Genomic DNA, 21,488 nt, shown 5'->3' with positions numbered 1-21,488 from the left:
GCACATTCCATCCCTCCTTTTTCACCATAAAGCTTGCATCATGAGGGATGCTTCCCTTTGTCTTTGTCCTTCAGGATAATTTAATGACTTTTTTAAAAACATGGTTTTCATTTTTGTTCCTTGCCTTTGTGTTAATATGTGTTAGTTTTTACAAAATAACATTTTAGTAGTTAGTTAGCCTTGTCTTGCTGACTGAGAAGCAGGGCACCTTTAGAAAGGAAACCTGTTGTGGGACAAAGCCACACTGTGGATGTCTGTGTTCACTGTAAAAAAAATAGCTTCCTGGCAGACAAAGAAGAACCAGGGAGCTTTGCCTCAAGCTAGTACCCCAGGAATCAGTCTCTAGTCCCACTGCAGCAATGTTGGTGGCTCATATGAGTCTGCCTCTTTCTCCACCATTGTCTATTGCTTCCTCAAAGCTAAAGAGTTGAACATTGCACAGTTCCTCAAAGAGCAGTCTGGACTGAGGTAATACACACAAGGAACATGGCAAACGATGTAATTCCCAGTCTGGGTGGGCGGCCAGTACTTGGAATCCCCTTTTAAAAAGTAAAGCAACATCATTCAGAGCAAATTTCTGGGACCCCAATATCTCCTCTACTTCGTTGGCTTGAGTGTTGATGTTGTCATAGATTATAGCCTTGGGTCTCATTCCTGTGGGTGAATCGATTATGTAATTACCTTACTGTTCATTGAGACTGTTCCTGAGGATGCTGTTTTTGGGCTGCTTCCTTGAATTGGATATAATTGTTATTTGCACCATGTTTGCTGAAACATGCGGTGTTCTTCTCCTGCAGGCTGATGTCACTGATGCTAAGCCAGAAGGACCAGTCTGGACCTCAGTTTACTACCAGGCTTATACATCTCTGCATTGATAGTTATATCTTAATCTGAGAGCACTATATCTGCACACCAAGTGAGATTCAACATTGAGATACTTATCTGTGTTTTCCTAGTTAAATCCAGTCTACTTTGACATGGAAATGGGGACTGTTGCTGTGGCTTCACTCATCATGTTTGCCAATCAGCCTGTGGGCCAAGGGCACCGTTATAGGCTATAGTATCTGTCCTACCTGTCTATTTGACAGCCTTTCAGTCTCTCACAATGCTGCCTCTGAAACCAACTCAAATGTTGGCATCAAGAGTGGAGACTGTAGCTGTTCATTCACTAGCCGTATGAATATTGACAGGAGTTTCACCACCTTCAGAAAAACAGATGTTCTCAGTACCATTATGGTGTTAACATGAGTCTCAAGCATTGTATCAGTTAGTATTAATTGTATCAAACATTGGTATCGATCATATACCTGTCGTTTCAAAAACCATAACTGCAGTTTTTTGAAAGTAGTCATTTGGGCAGTCAGATGACCTGCATGAGCTCTGCAGATCTGGCTTCAGCTATTGGGTATCTATTAAAATGCTACAATTTGAACTTTGGGGCTAGTTGTCAGAAGGAATTGAACATGCTTCCCTCCCTCAGGAAGCATGTGCATAAAGTTTCCTCCACTCAGAAGCAGGGGGAAAATGCTTGACAGTGCTCTAGAAACTTTTGAGATCAGTTCCGCACATGCACAGAATGTTATATTCATTTGTACAAATTACTTCTCAAAGAAATATACCGTATTTTTCGCTCCATAAGACGCACCTGACCATAAGACGCACCTAGTTTTTAGAGGAGGAAAACAAGGAAAAAATATTCTGAACCAAATAGTGTAATAAAATATTTAATAAACTATAACAGAACAACATTTGAACCATGTAAAGTGAACAGCAGTCAACAGTGGCATTAAGAACTATTATCACTGTCATTAACAAATGGAGAGACTTAAAGGTTTGAGTACTCTAGTTTTCTGGAAACCCCAAGAACTCATCATCGCTAGAGTCAGAATTTATGAAGCTCACAAAAGCAGGTGCACACAAATAGGGGATCACATTATCTTTCTGCTACAATGATGTTCTGCCAAATTCCAATCCACTGGGCCTCCTGCCCGCTTAAGGCTGATCAGTCCCCCTTGTGCAACTCACCAGTGCAGCAAGCAAAAGTGAGTCCAGTTCCAGTCCACAGATGCCAAGTAAATCAGTCCCATCAATCAGAGTTACCAATTCAGAATCCAGAGCCAATAAGCCAAATTACAGTCCAAGGTCAGGTTCTAGGTAGGTCAGTCAAATCCATCAGGGTATCCAAGTCCAGTCACAATCCACAGTCAGATTCCAAATTCAATAAACCCAGTCAGTCTCCTCTCCTACCTCCAACCTGCACTCCTTCAAAACCCACAAACCCTTTCTGCCGCTGGTACTCCTTATATCCCTGAGGGCCCTATTGCCTTCCAGTGGCTGCAGCTGTGCAGCGCACTCTGCTGGATGCCCAGGCCTTACCCTTAAAGGGGCCACTGCTGACACCACATCTACCTCCTCGCCAGTTCTTCCGTGATTCCAATACAAATGAACAAGTGGAAAGTCCAACCACAACTTGAATTCTCAAGACACAACAAACCTCTGGATTTATGGTGGGAACCGAGCCTTACCTGGGACTTGTGCAATAAGCAAACACTGGCATTCTGACCAAGGAGACAGTTTTTTCTTTGTGATGGGGGGGGGCTTACATTCAGATGCTGGATGAGGTGAGTGAAAGTGCCCCTCCCCTGCTGTGTGAGTGGGGGGGGGCAGAGCATCTATATGTGTAAGTGAAGGGGGCAGCCTGTGTGTGTGAGAGAGGGGGAAAGTGTTTGTGTTGCAGAGAAGTTGTGATGCTCCAGGCTTGGGGGGAGGGAAGAGTCTGTGATGCGCCAGGCTTGGGGGGCGGAAGAGAAAAGCTGTGATGCGCCAGGCTTGGGGGGGGGGAGAAAGAGTCTGTGATGCTCCAGGCTTGGGGGGGGAAGAGAGAAGCTGTGATGCTCCAGGCTTGGGGGGGGGGAGAGAGGCTTTCCTGGGAGTAAGCCCCCCTGACTCTAATGGGACTTACTTCAGAGTAGGCATGCACAGGATTGGGCAGCGAGACTGCCACCCCACCCACGCTTTCCTGGGAGTGAGCCCCAGTGACTCTGAGACTTACTTCTGAGTAGACACGCGGGCTTGCTCAGCAAGACTGCCACTCCACCCACACCTTCCTGGGAAAAAGAGCAGAGCGGGCAGGGGGCGGGGCCGGGGGCGGCGGTTTTTTTTTTGCACTATTCGCTCCATAAGACGCATGCACTTTTCCCCCCACTTTTTTGGGAGGAAAAAGTGCGTCATGGAGCAAAAAATACAGTAATTATAGGGAAACAACCTTTCTTTCCTCTTCTCTAGTATTGTTTTCCTGGCTGTATAGTAAAAATACAGAGTATTATCACCTAAAGAGATTTAGCGTAAATTGTTGGCAATATAGCTGACACAGTACGCTGCTTTGAAAGCTTGTTCAGTTTTTGGACTCTTTGAATGCTATAGCTGCTAATGGTCTGCTGGATTGTCATTCTGATCCTGCTTCTGATGTTCTGCAATTGCAACTTAGACGCACAATTACCTTAGTCATGTTAATGTACGTGTTGCAACCTTGCACAGTGTCTCTCCTTCAGCTTTTGTAAGTTCTTCCAGGAAACCAAAAGGCTTGTGTCAGTGGATGCTTCTGGCAACTAAGTTACCTTTTCTCTAGGTGGGAAGGATGAAAATACAAACTCTGCCTAATTGTCAGTTACATTATCTGATGGGCTAGTATTAGAAGTGACCAAGCTTATTTAACAGTTGAACTGAATGCCAAAGTCGGGTATTTCTATTGCAAGGGAGTAGTAAGGGGAATTTCTCACTACCACTTGTAATTTTGAAACATTTTGACAGGGAAGGGAGATGTTTCAGATGCCTCTTGCTGTCAGTTACATCTTAATGGCTAAGCATATGAAGACGATGATTCAACAATGGCTGTTTTACAGTGTTGCACAGCAGATACTTTGGACTTATTCTGCCCCTGTGAGCACTACTGCTTTCTGCTTAATAAGCATCATGACTCTTACACAGTAGAGTAGACCTATAGTAGTTAACTGTCTCCCTTTTAGGAAAATTAATTCAAAACTAAAGTTCATTATTATTTAGACCAGGGGTCTCCAAACCCTGGTCCGGGGGCCAGATGCGACCCGCGGCAAGCCTCTGTCCGGCCCGTGGCCAGCCTCTTTTCCCCTGAAAGCCTCTGGCCCACTTGGCCGAACATGACTGGAACTGTGCTCTGGTTGTGTCTGGAGGGTTGCGTCTGGTTTGAAGGGCCAGAGAGGTTGAATGAATCAGCCCATTCATTCATTTGTTCTCTCATCTAAGTTCCATACCTGATTTATTTATATACATTTTATATTTAAATTTTTTTTCCAGCCCTCAACACTGTGCTAGATATTTAAAGGGGCCTCTGGCCAAAAAGTTTGGAGACCCCCGATTTAGGCTATACAGTAGTCCTAAAAACACTTGTTATGGGGTCCATTGAATACAGTGGAACTTAATTTTGGGTAAAAATTTATTTATTCATTATGTATATCTCACTTTTTTATCATAAAAATGATGCCCAGGGCAGTTTACAATAACCCATAAAACAACCATAAAACATTTTTAAAATTTATATAAAGATGCATTGGATTGTGTGATAGCTCAGTGAGATCCTCTGGATAATACTTTGCTCTGTGCTTATGCGCTACAATCTCGGTGACCTGGACCCATCCAATCTGATCTGTTCAGAAAAGGGGTTTCTAAATGTAGCAGTTTACATGACATTAATATCTTCTTCAGCATTACGCTTGAGTTGCTCATTCCCCAGCCTTTTGAACTGTGATGATAATCTCTCCCCCCCCCCTTTTTTCTACTTCCATGTTGGATTCCATTGCAGCTGCCTTTTGCACATTTAACACCCTTCAGAGTTCACTGGAGCAAAAACCAAATACACACAGGGTCTGCCATTTTGGAAAGGCATTTACGTGCTGTTATAAATTGATATCTGGGCAACTCATTCTTGGCTCTGCTTTTTGCTCTACTATTTGTCACTATGTCACTGCCCAGCTGCTGCACACATTTCCTGAATTAACACACAGCCTCACTGTAGCTTCTCAAATCTCTGAGTGCGTATAAATATACTTTAAACTGCAGGCACCAACAAATGGGGCAAAGAATTGAACCCTCCCTCATTCCCTGCCCTTTCCACAATGACCTCTAAGAGACTGTGAAAGAGGCTTTGTCCTTGACCCTTGTTTTGCAGCCCAGCTGCCTTTACGCTTGGCATGCTATAGCCACACTGTTCAGAGACAGTATTTGGTTACGAATCTTAAATGTGTAATGGTGGGCAATGTGGCTCTGTTCCCTTTTCATTGTATAAAATACTTATAACATAGTTTGCAAATGGAAGAGAATACTCAACTTGTTTTTGAAAAGAGGAAAATATTCACTTTTTAAGCCAGGCAAACAAAACATTGTGGGGATTCAATATCCTTTCGATGTCGTCCAGGCACAGACAATGGCTGCTGCATGTAGTCACTTTGTTCTCTTTGGCAGTTGTCTTGTCTTAATAGAAGTAGGCTGGGAAGGGGAATCTGTTGCTGCTTTCCCATCCAGTCTCTGAGTACATGTGTGAACTGTACATCATCATTTTTCCTGAATGGATTACTTGGTCAGATATCACATGCTCTGGTATTCTTGGCTGTCGATAGTAAAACAACAAGTAGGAAACAGTGCTTGTGTTGTCGGTTGTTTTACTGAGCACTTGCACGTAGCTTGGCATTCAGTAGGAAGCCCTGGTACCCAGCATCTCTCTGGAACTCCACCATGTAAAGAAGTGGAAATGTAATCCGTGCTACTTTGTGACATTTTTGCTTTCAGGACACATTTGCATCCTGGCCAGCTATTATTGCCACACCTTGATTGAAAAATGTCTGTCAAGGGCAGGGGGACTAATACTGGGAACTCCATGACTTCATCAGAGTTGTGCAGTGCCCAGCACACTTGCCAAGTTTAAGCTTCTCACCCCCTTTCTTTTGCTTGCTGTTCTCATTCCCTGTTCAACCATCTTGTTTAGTGGACAAGGCTATTCTTGTGCCAGTTGACAGCAGACTCCTCAGAATGTCCACATTCCTTTGTAATATTTTCTCATGCTTGGGTTGCTGGCTCAACGTGAATCCTCCTGCCTTTGTGGTCAGGGCTCCCAGCGCAGCAACAGGCATGGCAACAGGTGTAGCAGGGAATGATCATAATGACCACTACTGTGGCTGGAGGAAGGTGAAAAAAAGAGGGAGAAAATTAGCTCCTGCAAATGCTAGCCAAAAATTAGATCAAGCTTAAATCAAACTGTGGGTTGTGAGCCAATTTCAGGTGGTTCCCCATTCATTTCAATGTGTATTTTATGTTTAATACTGAAGATTAGACTTGTTGCTACCATGGTATGTGACTGCATTTGGGGAAATGTTACAGATCTGTACTTTGAACAGGCTACTATGTATGTGCTTTTAACAATGATAGTCAATAGGGCTTACTCCTGGGTAAGTGTTGATAGAATTGTAGCCTTTGGGATGTTTGGGGAAATTTTTTAATAGATTAGCAACTGCTTGGGAGGGTTAGCAGGCTTTGTCTTCATTTCAAATACATTTTTTTAACATACTGTGAACTTTTAATTTACTTACTTAATTAGATTTGGTGTTGTCATACGAGTGAGTCAAAATTTTCCAGCTTGATGATGTTACTTCTGATTATGACATCACTTCCATGTTCTGGTGGGGCCCAACAGATTGTCATTCTTAAAAGTGGGTCCCGGTGCTAAAAGGTTTGAGAACCACTGCACAATGTTGTACATGGAATAACAGGAGGGAGTTAACTATGGCTTTTGATTTATTGGAATGACTAATAAAAATGAGAACATGGTTGCTTCTAGGAAGACTTGTAGTTCAAGGATTACCAAGCCAGGTCTTAGTGGTACATTGTTTTTAACTGTTTTAAGGCAGACGTCTTTATGATTGAATCAGGATTCAGAAGTGGATTGTGACCTATCTCAGGTGGGTCATGGCAGCCCTACTTTGTCATTTTGTTCTGAGATTAGGACAGTTTGAACATTTAGGCTAGGGGTCCTAGATGAGATAAGCCATGGAAATTTCGGGCTTGGTGCAAGATGCTTTGGCCAACCCCCTCCAGTGTTCAAGCCCCCTGCATTTCACCTATCTGCCTGCCTTCCTACAGCATTCTTTCTGCTCTGCCCCGCCTTGCTTCCGCCCTGCCCCCCCCAACTTTCAAAACAGGGTATGATGTTGCTTTGCTGCTCTCTGCCCCTCCTCTCCTTCCAATTGTCCTGGCAAGAAAGAAAGCTCTGAAAGCTCTGCATGCTGAGTAGCTACCACCAGGAGGAAGAAAAACCATGGCAGTATGAAGCCTTACTTATTCACCACTGGCTTGCAGGTGAAAATGCCTGGCCACATGGCAGATGTAGTTTGAGCTATCTGCCATCATCATAGTTGCACATGAACTGACTGTTGCTGCCACTGTGACCAGCTGTGTAGTATGGTTCTAGCGTGCATGTCATGTGGAGGACAGATTACCACAGAAGCCCATGTAAAGAGGCAGGACAAGGTGGCGGGTGTTTGGTTTCTTGAAGCTTAGTCCTATGCAGCAGGTAAGAATTTGAAGTGAATCCCAACTCTTGACAAGTTGAAAACTTCTGGCTTAAGGCTGCAGTCCTAAACACATTTATTAGAGCATAAGTTCTGGTAGACTTGGAGAGCTTTACTTCTGAGTAGGCATGCTTAGTATTGTGCTGTTAGCCCTCTGGGTCTTACAAAAGTAAAATTTGCCCTTACCCGCTCTCCTTTCCTAGCTGCACCTAACAGGGAGGTAAGGGTTACTGTTCTCTAGTTGTTCTGGCCAGTGTTGAAGTAGTAGGTTCCAGGAAATAGGGACTGAGTTATGTTGCTGAGAAGAAGGAGAGGCAGGCTGGTTGGGGCCTAGCAAGCAGAAAGTATAATATAAAAGCATTGATTGGGGCTGGAGCCTGAGAAACTATAGTGGAAATGGAGGAAAAGAGATCTTGTAGAGCAGTGGTTCTCAAACTTTGAGGGAGCTTTACTCCCTCAGTAAGTTCTTGCAGGGAAGGGGCTAGGGCAGCAACACAATCCCCAGGATCGTGCCACTAAGGGGAGGCGAGGGGGGATGCTTGTGACTTTATGAAGGCAGGGCTGCAGGAGGTGCAGGGAGCCCTGCGCAGCCCTCTGCAGCGCTCCCCGAGGCTTGGAACATTTGGAGAAAGCGGGCGCAAAGCACTTCCGTTTTGCAGGAGGTGCTTTGTACCCGCTTTCTCTGAACGTTCCAAGCCTCAGGAAGCGCTGAGGGAGGTTGCGGAGGGCTCCCCACACCTCCTGCAGCCTGCTGGAGCCCTGTCTTCATAAAGTAAGTCACAAGCCCCCCCTCAACCCCCCCCATACGGGCGATCGCTTCCCTGCCTCTTTCCTTCCCCTGCCCCTTAAAGGGATGGGGGAACCTTTACAAGAACTGTTGTAGAGCATTGGGAGAAGAATTTGAAGTAAATGCTGTGTATGAGAGAGAGAGAAGCATGAGAGACCAGCATGAGTGACTTGTAACCATAAGAAGAGGATTTTTATATGGCTCTTAAACTCAACAATTTTGGCCAGTTTTGCTAAAGAATAACTACTACTAATTAAAGCTTTTGTTATGAAGGCAAGATTTCTAAGGAGGCATTTGAAATTCACAAAATAGAAGAATTGCTGTGCGGAGTACCATGTGTAACCTTATAGTCAAACATTGAAAAATAAAGTAAAAGAGAAGGTTGTTTCCAAATAACTCTAATGCAACATATCTGTTAACATGCCATTGTCAGAGGAGTGGTACAATTGGTGTGACTTTCAGTAAGACTGTTCTTGGGTAGGAGACAGAGATGGGATGAATTTTGTCAATTATAAATATTTCTGAATATCCAAACAGCCCAGTGCCTAAGCTGTAGTGGATACTCTGGTGGGGTAGAACAGTAGTCTCAAATTGGGGTGAAGAGGTGTCTGAGCGATGGGCATCGGAAGCAGTTGTCCGGCGCAAGGGTGTGGGACGATCAGGCTCAAAGAAAGACGGCTGCACTATGGAACAAAAAGTGCCACATCCAGGTGACTTTTTTTATAACACCAGATGCACCCTGTGGGCTGGGGTTTGGAGGCCCAGAGGTGTTGAGAAAAGTGACCTGGCCTTCTGTTTTTTGTTGTTCTGCTGCTCTGTCTTGTGCATAATGTAAAGACTGGAAGATGTGCATTGCCCAAATCTGGGATAGCTTGTGTAACTTCTTCTGGGAGATTTATAAACAATTTCACTCAATACAGAGTTGCAAAAGAAAAGGAAGGGCATGGCCCTTGTGCTTCTAATTTCTGTGCTAACAGCTCGAGTGACTTTTAGACGTGGATTCAAGTTGTACCTCTGTCCTGAACTTGCTATGAGGCCTTGAGCAAGCCACTGGTTCTTAGCCACATTTTCACGCTGGTAAAATAAGAATAATAGTGACATCCTTTGAAGAATTGTTTGAAGATCACCACACAGATTGCAAAGGAAATATGCTTATAAGTAGTAGTGATCACCTTTTAAAATATGCTGTTGGTTGAAATGCCCTGTATTGTGAACGGTAAAGGAAAAAAGTCTGTATTTTTACTCAAATCTTCTTTTGAGAAGTTTCCTGAAAAGGGGCCAGTGAGCCTGGCCCAGAGAGGAATCCTGTTATAACCAGAAGAAGCAGGCTTATCTGTTCCAATTCCAGTTGGGGGAGGCTTTGCTATAGTAAACAAACATTCTTGTCTCCTTTTGCCATTCAGCGAAGAAACATACTGCAACTTTTCTTAGCTGTTTTTTCTCAGGGTTGACCCTTTCACTTGTTCTTTGAACTCCTCTGCCCCTAGTGGATAGAATTTCAGGACTAATTCACACATGCATGTTAATTGCTTGATGGCCATTTCATATTTGAACAGCCACCATGGATAAAACTTCCCTGCTGCTTTCCAGATATTTTGCTTTGTAATGGACATGTTTCATACTTTCCACTATGAATGTGAGTGATGAGAAACTGAGTAACAGCATGTATGAATTGGTCCATGTTCTCCTTATTCCAGGCGATTCAGGTGTTAGCTCTAAAGTGTACACGTTTCCAATGATCTAGGAAACAGAAAAGAAGCCTAGCTAGAGATAGTGCATATGGTGTATTTAAAAAAAACAACTTAACGCTTCTCAGGGATGAAATTCCCATGGAAGCGTTTTCTAATTCCAGGAAGAAATAATTTTGTACTTTTGGTGTTTTGAACCTGAAGGTAATGGGTAGCCCATTTCTAACTCAGGCTAGAACAGGCAAGCCAGCTGGCCTGCACTGTTTCCAGTACAGGGTTGGGTCTGGTTGTGGTGCAACCCAGGGCAAGGGGAACCAGTTCAGGCTATACAGGTCTGCACCACCTAAAGAAGAGGCACAGATCAGAGCAGCCTGGTGCTAGACTGCACCTGCAGGGAGGGGTAGGGTTAGGATCTGGCCTAAGTGCTGGATCCATCCTCTCCTGGGTCTGCCTGCTATTCCCCTTCCCAAAACAGTCCAATTTCACCCTCTCCCTGTGCTGGCAGCCTGCTGGCAGTGCAAACCCCTATCCTGGGCTTGTTCCAGCCCAGGGAAGCTGGTGTCTGTCTTTGCATTGGCCTCCTTGATTCCTGAGTCATCACAGATGCGCTTTACAACATGTTTGCAACACTCCTTGGCCAGCACAAGGGACTCACACCAGCCAATAGAGTGCTTGGGATTGCCCTCTACATCTTTTGTTACAGGTCCATTGTCTCTTGCATAACCTTACTTTAAGGGAACTCCGAACAACATTTCCATGTAATCAAATTTTGTCTTTGTGTGTTTGAATGTCCTTGGTATCATTCAGGTAAAAATGTCTGAAGAGTATACACATACCGTTGAAGCCAAGGTTTGGCTCACACTATTGAATACTTCTTCACAAAACATCTGTGTGCATACACACGGTTCTTGTGTGTACTTAAATCCTACCATGCAATTGTATATGTATCAGTTCTGAAATTGTTCACAAGCACAAATTTTATTGCTGTTCTGAACATTACAGTCCTTGAGAAACTGAACAAGGTTTATATTCAGGAAGTTGCTTACAAAGGTTGTTGTTGTTTAGAGTCCCTGCAAAAGAAAGTAATTACATTGAATTAATCCAGAGACTTGCAAGCCTATGGATGGCTTTGTACTTACCGATGAACACGACGAGGACAGAAAAGGCCACAATCTCCACAGGGTCAGCATTGGGTAGTTTCTGGAGTTTGCCCAAAAATTTTTCAAAGATATCATAGAAATCTTCATGAACTTTCTGATAAGGCATCCTGCCTGGAGCAGATATGGAAGCTGAGATAGAGAAAGAAAGTGCATGAGAGCTTTGCAGTCTACTTCAATTTGCTGATGCCAGAGGAAAGGAGCTGCCTTTTTTGTGGGGCTAGCTAAGTCAAGATTACCAGGAGAACAAGTTTAACAAGACTCTGCCCTTGGATTTTCAGGCGGTGGCTCAGTAGACTAGCTTTGTACATTCATGCAATTATTTTCCACTCCTGTTACATGAGAGGTGCAGCGATCATATAGATTCTCCTCCTGAAGGATTTTTTGTATACAAAGAACTTTGGATGGGCAGATCTTATTTACAGTATTTTATATCCCATCTTTTCACACACCAGAAGGCAGAATATAAATAGTGTTCACTCTGAATGACAGCGCTTGGAGAGAAACTTGAGTTCAGAATTGGTTCATATCTAGCTGAGAGGATTTTCTTGGTCTTCCATCAAGGAACCTGCTCTGACTCCAGTTACCTAAAAGTGTGCTATCTCCGAAGAAAGCAAGCTATTTTTAACTTGTTTTCTGCCTGTGTCTTTGTTTCACAGGAAATACGCAGTGTTGTGTTCCATATTCTAAATGACATTCCATATGCTAAGTTTCATTCCATTGAGAAGCATTTGCTTTTATTCTAAAGTTTCTTGGATTCCAGCTCTTTCATGCTGGATTCTAAATGTTTGGTCTCCCAAGAGTGGTATTTACTAGTGATACTGGCAAATCCTGCAAAGCGTTTGTTTAGAGGAATAACACAGCAGTGTATTTTCATAAATATGAAAGCTGAATCCTATCTGCCTTGGCCCCCAGAAGAATAGCCAAAATGACCACCGCTGTATCCTGTGGGCACTGAGGCAGCTGCTGGAGTCTCATTACCCCAGGTAGAACGCAGTTGGCGGCAATGGGTCTCCTTGGATCTGCGCCCGCTACTGAGCAGTGCAGCATCGAGGAGGCCTGTGTCAGGCTTTCCGGGCAGGGAGGGAGCACAGTGGCAGAGGCTGCCAACCCCTGGCCCAGTCTACAGGATTTGAGAGGACATTTCTCCCTATACCCCTTTGGTTAACCAAATAAACTGGTTTTAGGATTCTTCCCCCTCCCCCATCTGCTTGTCTCAGTCCTGAGGCAACAGTATACTACTTTTTAATCCCCCCCCCCCAAGTTATTAGAATGGTTTATGTAGCAAAAACAATGAGGATGCATATCTATCCCTAAAGAGTTTACAATCTAAAAAAAAAACACCAGAAGGGCAGTAGTCACTGACAGCATAATCCTATACATGTCTACTCAGCAGTAAGTCCAGTTGTGTCCAATGGTGCTTAGTCTCAGGAAAATGTATATAGGATTGTAACCTGAGAGGAGTGTGATGCTGGAATGAACAGGGGAAAATTTCAGACTGCCTGGATCATTCTGTCACTAGAGTACTCTCTTAACATTGTTTGGTTGGCACCTGGAAAGCATTTGTATTTTCTTTTTTAATGTGAACGTATTCTGTGTGCTTGCTGAGTAAGTGAAAATTGCTACTGCCCTGACTTCAGTTCAACACTTGATTTTGCTTGTGGAGCAAAGGGCTGAGAATTGTCTTGTACATTTCTCTGGCAAAGAGCTGTAATTCCTGGAAGTTTTACATTAGTTTGAGGATTCATGTCTTGTTTATCGGAAGTATCCTCAGTTCCATTGTGATTCCATTTTTATGCTTCTGGTGGAGCAAAAGAGGCAAAGCATTTTTTAACAACGTCTCCTTTAATGAATAGTTCTCTCCATGGAAAAATCCCACCACTTAAGAGAATGGTTTCTCTTCCTAAGAGAACTCTGTTAGCTCTCTTGCCCTGTTCAGGCTGGCAGTCCCAGACTGCACTCCTCGTTGAACATCTAACTCCTACCCTAGCTCTATAGCGTTTGTGAAAATTGATTGCAGTTCAGAGCAGTCTAGGCATATTGTTTATGCACTTGTACTTGCATGGTATAGCAATAGTTGCACATTTGTTTTTCCTGCATGCAGCTCTGGCAGCTGATGATTAATTGCAAATGAATAAATAAAGGCATTCCTTGTTACATGCTCGGTTAGATTGCTTCCATCTGAGTCTCTGTAGCAGAGAAGACTCTTTCTTATATGAGAATGCTCCACAAAAGGGCATTTTCAGCCCTTTTTCTAGGGCTTTGACAGTAACCTGCTTTGTGTTTCTTGAGACTCCAGTGGTAGACCAAACTGATTTTTATGTGCAGTTTTCTTTTACTTTTAACCGTCAAATTCCTGATGACACTCTGCCTTCATTTCTATATTGGTCCTGAATGAACCCACCTTGGGTTTCAGGTCCCACTTGCTAAACTTTAAATTACACTTTAAACTATTCAGTGCCTTTGCCATGGGCTTGAAATAGTAATTGAAGGATAGGAATGGTTACTTTTCTTCTAGTGAGCGTAGAGTGGTAAGTGAGCAAAGCCAACTATTCAGTTACCTAATAAGTTTAACTTTCTACTCTGGAGGTGAAAGACCTCATATTTCTGAGGCTTGGCAAATGAGGTCAAAAATGTTCCCCCATGAAACAAAATAGTGTTTGCCAGTGTGTACGTGTCTGTCTCTCTGTCCTGGCAAAGTCTGAATACCAGGGAAAATGAAATGGTTGGTTTGGCTGCTTGAACTGTTCTGTTGGCCAGATTAGACTAACTTGCGGGCAGAGAAATATGTGGCCTACCAGAGTACCATGAAAACTCATGAATGATATTATTATACTGCAGAAACACTTTCAGTCCACTGCTGATCCAGCCATGAGGTGGAGTGGATTGTATCAGTGGCAAGGGGGTCAAGTGGATGGCAGATTTTGGGTGTGCCTCACCTCAAACCCATTGCTACCTCCCTCCAGCCTACCACTCACAGGTTGCAGTGATCTACTTCCTGCTTGACCAAAACCAGAAGTGCAGGACTTCCAGTTCTATTTACAGGGACCGCCTTCACCATTTCCTGAAATAAAACCAAAAGTTCTGCATTTCTGGGTTTGACAAAACCATGCAAGAAGCATGGTAAAAGCTCCTTTTTTTGTGGTGCTGCAGAAGAGGTGGCAGCTGCAGTGGCAGCGTCCCACAGTATACCATTTAATTTGCAGTTCTTATTTCATTGACTGTCAAAACACTACATCTAGCATGTTGATCATGGGTCTGAGTGATCTGGATTGAAATCCCTTTTGTCCACATATTTATCAATCCACACAGTTATAACCTGCCCTTTTGCCTCCAAAAGACCCCCAAGCAAAGATAAAGCAAATAATTTAAAATATAACAATATAATATAGCAAATATATTACAAATATAACAAGCAAATCATTTAAAAAATACATACAAGCCAGATACAGTGGTGGTTCTCACACTTTTAGCACTGGGACCCACTTTTTAGAATGAGAATCTGTGAGGACCCACCAGAAGTGATGTCATGACTGGAAGTGACAACATCAAGCAGGAGAATTTTTAACAATCCTAGGTTACAACCTTACACACACCTTTCCAAGAGTAAGTCCCATTGGCCGTCACTGTTCAAAGCATTTACATAGTAGCCTGCTAAAAGTATAGATGTATAACATTTCCCCAATGCAGTTACATGCCATGGTAGTATAAAGTCCAATATATTAAAAACAAAATATGGAATTGAATAGGAACCCACCTGAAATTGGCTCGCGGCACACTAGTGGGTCCCAACCCACAGTTTGAGAAATATACAGTATAAATATTTTAAATAAACTGAAAACTGTCTGAAGATCAGAGAAGCTAAAAAACACCTAAATACAAGCAGGAGTAAGAACTAACAAAATGCCTGCTTAAGCAAAAAAAGGTTTTTACGGGATGACAAAAAACCACTACAAGGGGGTCAAATGGATCTCTGGGAAGAGGAAGTTCCAAAGCTTAGGGACCATGGCCAAAACGGCCCTGTCACAAGTCCTTCCCTTTCAACAGAGCTTCAGAAGGAGGAGGAGCCTGGAGGAGGACCACCAAGGATGATTGTAGTGGGCAGACAAATTGATAAGAGATATTTTATTGATGTTTTGGCTCTCAAACCATAAAATGGGAAGAATGATAACCTAAATCAAAGGCAGTTTTGAGGATAATTATGGTTATAAAGCAGTTTATCATTTTAAAATTTTAAAAGCAATAATCAAACTATCACAAAAGCAGTGTAAAGATAACAATGAGCAACAAAGCAACTTCATGAAAGCAGCATAAATTAAGCCAGAAAGAATAAATGGGATTTTAGCTACCACTAGAATACTGCAGAGATTAGGCTGTTCTGATCTTTAAAGGTAAAAGGTTTCACATACAGGGCACCACTACAGAGAAGACTTTGCTTTGCATCACAGTTGGCCAAACCTCTGCTGGCAGTCAAAATACATAAGAGGGTACTCTTGCTGACCTTGGAGGTGAAGCCATTGCATATAGTGGGAGGTGGTCCGTCAGGTACCCTGACCCTAAGCCATTTAGGGCCAACACCGAGCACCTTGAATTGCACCAAGCAACAGACTGACAGCCAGGGTAGCTGATATCATAGCAATGTGACATGGTCAAACCTCCTGATGCTAGTCAAAATGTGTGCAGCTGTATTCTGTTCTACTTGAGGTTTTCGAATGGCCTTCAAAGGCAGCCATGTAAAAAGTGTGTTACAGTAATCCAGTCTTGATTGTAACCAATGCATGAATAGTTGTAGCTGGATCTGATTCATTTAGGAAAGAGTGGTTGGCACCCCGTCCTAAACTGGTGGCTCTGAGCCACAGCTACCACCAAGGCAACCAAGAGCAAAACTGGCTTCAGGAGCACTTTGAAACATCTCCTTCATCTCTAAATTCTTAGTTTCTAATTGCACTTCTAATGACATCTTTTGATGGGCAGTGTAGGACATTTTGAGAAAGTCATTACAGTTGATTAGCTGGGTATTGGAACCCACCCTCAGTGGAACAGCTCTCCTTTAAACAGAGTTTATGATTAGAAGGCAAGGTTTGACCATAGCAAGTCACTGAAATGATTTAGCACCTTCTTTGACTCTTGGAAGATTTTCTTTGAAGTTGTGACTTAGTATGGCCCTATTTGTTTGTGCCCTGTAAAACAGAATCTTCTTGTGAGGAATTAGAATTAACAGTTGCAGGACAAGAAGCTTTTCAGGGGGGAAAAAATGGAGTAATTCAAGTTGAATACTTTGGTTAGTCCTTTGCCTCAAAAACCATTTTCCCCTCTTCTAATGAATCAGGTCTGTTCCAAATGGAGGAGGCTTGTAATACTTTATATGGCTATAGTCCTTTTTAGGTCTTGCAGAGGTTTTGGACCCAGACTTTGCATGAATGGAAGGAAGTTGGTGCAGAGGAGGTATGCTGGACAGGAAGTGGAAAGGGGGAAATTGTCAAAATTTGAGAGAAGCGCTTTCCATGAGTAGAGTCCAACAAAAAGGATCCCATGCTGTATCCCTATTGCAGGCAGCAGAGTTGATGGCCTTTGATGAGGGCTGGGAGGGAGCTGTAAGTGGAGATATTTCTTATCTCAGCTTGACACATCGTGTAAGACAAAATAACCCTGGGAAAAATTACAGGCAAATGTTTCCTCAGGGCAACATTCCTCTGTAAAAACTGATCATGTCAATGTTCTCCTAGCTCCAAACCTTAAACTGGCAGTGGGCATGGAAGTACCGTGTCCACTGTTGAATCCCTGGGTTAGGGATTACACTTTGGTTACTGCTGAACTCAGAATGGCCTGGCTAGATAGATCATTGTTAGGGTTCAGTGCAACTGTTCTTAAGAGTTCTCTTTGACCAAAATGTGTCTTTGTGGAGTGCTTTGAGTGGCAAAGAGATCCTGCAGAACTACTGGGAAAGATCAAGATCGCTGAATGTAAAACAAAATTTGGACTGGATCTGTGAATGGTGTGTGCATACTCCGGGATGCTTAATCTGAACTAGTATTTCTGTTATCCCTTTAAAATCACAGTTTAAAAAACAGCTTTTCTTACTGTTGTAGAGAGATAGTCATGCAAATGATCATTCCTTTCTTCAGCTGAGCCAGGCAAAGGTTGTGGGTCCTTTGCATTTCTAATTGCTGACTGCCTCTCTACAACAGTAATAAAAGCTGTTTTTAGTTTTAAAGGGACGCACTTTCTAATTTTTTAAAACTGCTTTTATTTAACACATTTTATGGTATCAGCGTAGAGTACCAGAATCAAACCCTTGCGGATGTCTAGGCAAGACCTTATTCCATTAGGAGCAAGAAACCTAGAAGTGGGTCTTTAAATCTATTTTTCCACTGTTTTTTAATCCATGGATTTTTTTAACTACTAGAAGTTCCGAAATGGAACCCCAGTAGATAACAAGGGATGACAAGTGAGTATAATAGCTCCACACACTCAAGGGGTGGCCTATGGAATCCACAAGGGAAATTGCAGAGTAAAAGTTATTGTAAAAAACTGGAGGGGAGTCACTATTTTCTTCCCATTTTCTCCAGAATGCAGCACTGTGAGTATTGTTTTGCTCCTGATGAATGTGCTCTGGCAATTGTGCTTTATGATGACTGAGAGGCCTCTTTACCGTATGACAGCTGGTAACACAAGCCAGGGCTTTGCTTTCCTATTCCCAGACATGTGTTTCAAATTGTGTGTTTCCCCTTTGCTGCTGCATAAAGCTCTTGCCAAACTCATCAGCATTTTTTTTTTTGCCAGAAAACATTGGACGGCTTTTCTTCCCCACTTTTCACTCCTAGAGTATTTTGTGTTTTTTATGTAACTTTTTCTTCCTCTGTCTTCAACTAACAGAAACAATAGATACAGTCAAAAAAAGGGCAGAAGTGTTCAAGTTCATAAGAGGAACTTTGAAATTCATACTTCTATTGGAAGGGGAGTGCAGTCCATTTATTTATTTGCAGCCCTTCCACATGAATATTTTAATTTCCTTGCATAACAGGTTTGTCTGAACATACACTATTCATACCCCTTGCAAATCAGCAGGATCTTGAGAACCTGGCCGTACTTGATACTCTGCATTTTTTTCTAGGCATACATCATGTGGAGTGGTGGAAAGATATTTTTTGGGAAGAATTTGACATGGGTTCTTGTAATACGTCTGCCAATGTCCTAAAAGTGCACTTCTTTTGAAAATATGTACTAGGACGCAAGTCCAACAATGGCTGCTAAGCCATCATGGCATTACTTAGTTTTAATTAATGAGAGAAATAAGAGGTGTACCCAGTTTCATCTTTGTCAACAAATGAGTAAAACATCAGGGTAGGAGAAAGCCTTAATAGGTAGCATATCATGCTAGTTTGACTCTTTCTAATGTGCTCAAGTAAGTTTCCTGCCCAAGGAACGAGGAACTGTGTGACTATGAAGACTTTAAATTACCAATAAAAATTGGTATGACTGTGTGACTATGAAGACAATAAATTACCAATGTCTGTTCCTTTCCAGACATGGTGGCACTATTAGATTGTCTTCCATGTTATCATGTGCTGCACGTGGAGAGCTGGAATGATATACAGGTTGAGACTAATTATTGGCGTGGGTTCAGTTCCAAGCACTCACAGTTAGATTTTAAAAAAACACAATTTTAAAGGGATGCATTTTTCCCCTTCTCCAGGGATCAGCACATTCTTTCTCATTTGCAGGGGCCATTCGTGTTGAGTCAAACCCGTGTATAAAAAATCCATGTATAAATAGGCTGGACCTGTAGATAAATCATTCTGAAAGTGTCTAGGAGTTGATAAATTTTAAGTACATTCAACCAACATTAATTTAAAGTACACATTTAAGAAAGTGAGTTTCACTGTATGCTACAGGGGAGTATCTAATGTAATTTAAACTTGGATCATGACAATTACTAGAACCTTAAAACTAATCTGTTACTGAGCCCTATTTGAGGGGCTTGTGGTTATGTAGCTCTCGCCTTACAAACCCCATGCTGTTGTGCTTTCCAGGTGATGGTGTGTCTAGAAGGTGAGAAATAACCATGCATAGAGCCTTCTTTGTTGTGGCATGTTGGTTATAGAACTCCTTCCTCAAGCTAGCATAGAGCCAGAGGCTGCCTTGTTCCATTTGGTATGTTGGCAATAAGTGACAGGTTGTATGTCTTTGGTTTTAATTACTGCTGAAAAATTTATATGATTGGTGGGTTTTTTAATAGATACATTTATATTATGTTTATAGATTTTGCTTGGGAACTCCTGTCAGGGAGTCAAAAGTGGGGTTCATATTTTCTATCCTTTGCCATAGCTGTAGATTACTTTTCAGAACAATTATTCTTGAATGGGAGCTAGAATAAGCATGAAAATCTTTATTGAGCAATTTTGCAGTTGTTGGAGACAAGATAGTATTAGGTACTGATAGGGGACTGAATTTAGTTGTAATGGAAAAAAGTCCATTTTGTTACAGTAAAGTAAACAAATAGATTGGCACTTGCTATCAAGCAGCAGTCTTGTAATCTTGCTTTGCCTGTCTGCTCATTTGTGTCAATTTATCCCTTTGCTTAGAAGGTGACCTGTTTGACCTGTGTAAATGGCAGGACAGCATTGTTGGCTGATAATGGTATCTCATTAGAAGGAATCAAGATTACCAAACACTGGATGACAGGGGTTATATTGGGGGTCAGCTACATGGGAACCAGGGAAGGGCCCAGACCTATTGGTTGATCCATGTGACTGTCCCCTGAAACTTCACTATCTGGTGATAGGAACTACCATGGGGTGGATGGGCCCAGGGCCAGACACCAGTCCCACAAAAATGTGGCTTATAGTGTTGCCCAAGTAGATATGGGATGCAGAGTTAGGACCAGTTTGTTTCCTCTGTTCTGTATCTTTGCTAATGGCCAGTTGTTGTCTATTCATGTGGAACTGGTTGCTGTAAAACTTAACCACCCACCCACCCCTTAGAAACAGACTTCATTAAAATCTGGGCAATGTTTCTCCAGCTGTTCCTTCTCTGACTCTGCTGGAGAATCAAGTGTATCAGTGTTTCCTAACTGGCAAAAGTCCTGGATCTTAAGACAAACTCTTATCTGTATGCAACAGCAGTGGGGCTGTTTTGCTAGAATTTTAAAGAATTTTCCTGTTGGGGAAAGTTACTACAACTATCTTATCTGTATGCAACAGCAGTGGGGCTGTTTTGCTAGAATTTTAAAGAATTTTCCTGTTGGGGAAAGTTACTACAACATTGATTGTCACTTAATTTGACAATGCGCATGTAGTTACTTCTGAGTCCATTTGATAGCAAGAGAATGGCAAAGGCTTTGCAGTCAGAGTTCCGGATTCTTCGAAAAATGTCCCAAATCCTCCTGTGGTTAATTTGCAAACTGGCCTTAGAATTAATATGCAAAAAACAAAAATCAAAACCCATGTGCATTCCACACTACCTAGTCTGTGTCAATGCAAAGATTTAGCCTACCTGTTGTTAAGGTTACATGCATTGTTTTTTTTCCACTGGAACTTTTCCTTTTGCTGATTTTTGAAGTGCTTTTTTTCTTGTTCATGGGGCCAGAACATACACAGAAGGATTGATCATCTGCACACTGTCCTGCTGCAGCACAACTTTACTGTTCCACTAAAACGGTTTCCTCTCTCCCATCCCCATGTGTTGTCCATGTATTTTCTTCTGGTATCCTGTGTTGTAGCACCTACTATGATATCTTGTCAAAGGCTTAAACACAAGAGTGGTATTTTGCTTTGCTGAGAGGTAGGATGAGTAAAGGCAAAAGCCAGTCTTACCGAATGGTGTTGCTTGGTCCTTTGTATTTTCTGTCTTTTGTCTTCATTTCATGTCAGCTCTCCCTATTTTTGATCCTCTCCTAGATCTTTCCCTGGCTTAGCTTCTCTCTTCCCTGCTGCTGACAGCCAGCTGCTGTCTCTGCCTAAGCAAGCTCTGTCTCCTTTTTTTTCTGTTGTTGGTCGTCCTGGAGATGTGAAGTTTCATATTACATGAGTGGGAGGGGCGGGAGTACAAACGGAGTTCTGCTGCTGGTACTAGCACCAGAGACCAACGCTTGTTGCAAGCTTCTTGTGTAACCCTGGGTTGTATACAAAGTTTCTTCGCTGTTTTTGTTGAAACTTTTCTCATGAACCCTTGCTGGGTGTTGAGTTAGTTTCCTTCCCATCTGTCTGCTTGCACATTATAGCAATCAGTTTCTTTGCAGGTGCTAAATTCTTTATTAGCC

At 42.5% G+C, this 21,488-nt stretch overlaps 2 protein-coding genes across 10 annotated transcripts in view; one reads left to right on the top strand and one right to left on the bottom strand.

Annotated features, from left to right (window-relative positions):
- Positions 1–21,488, top strand: part of RECQL5 (RecQ like helicase 5) — an 83,698-nt gene that overhangs the window by 24,225 nt on the left and 37,985 nt on the right. The window lies entirely within an intron of this gene.
- SMIM5 (small integral membrane protein 5) lies at positions 1,712–21,193 on the bottom strand. 3 transcript variants are annotated; one of them, XM_066615864.1, is made up of 3 exons: positions 21,043–21,193; positions 11,210–11,341; positions 1,712–6,206 (listed from the first exon to the last, which is right to left on the bottom strand). In XM_066615864.1, exons 2-3 carry the CDS (start codon positions 11,334–11,336, stop codon positions 6,088–6,090), a joined length of 246 nt encoding a protein of 81 aa, XP_066471961.1. In that variant the 5' UTR covers positions 11,337–11,341; positions 21,043–21,193; the 3' UTR covers positions 1,712–6,087. The 3 variants fall into 3 exon arrangements, with proteins under 3 accessions (XP_066471961.1, XP_066471959.1, XP_066471960.1); XM_066615862.1 differs by having other exon boundaries at positions 11,210–11,337; XM_066615863.1 differs by having other exon boundaries at positions 11,210–11,359; positions 21,043–21,114.

This window comes from Tiliqua scincoides, chromosome 2, assembly GCF_035046505.1.
Source record: "Tiliqua scincoides isolate rTilSci1 chromosome 2, rTilSci1.hap2, whole genome shotgun sequence".
Taxonomy (NCBI): domain Eukaryota; kingdom Metazoa; phylum Chordata; class Lepidosauria; order Squamata; family Scincidae; genus Tiliqua; species Tiliqua scincoides.
The sequence above is the reverse complement of the archived record's forward strand: the minus strand, read 5'-3'. Positions and strand labels throughout refer to the sequence as shown.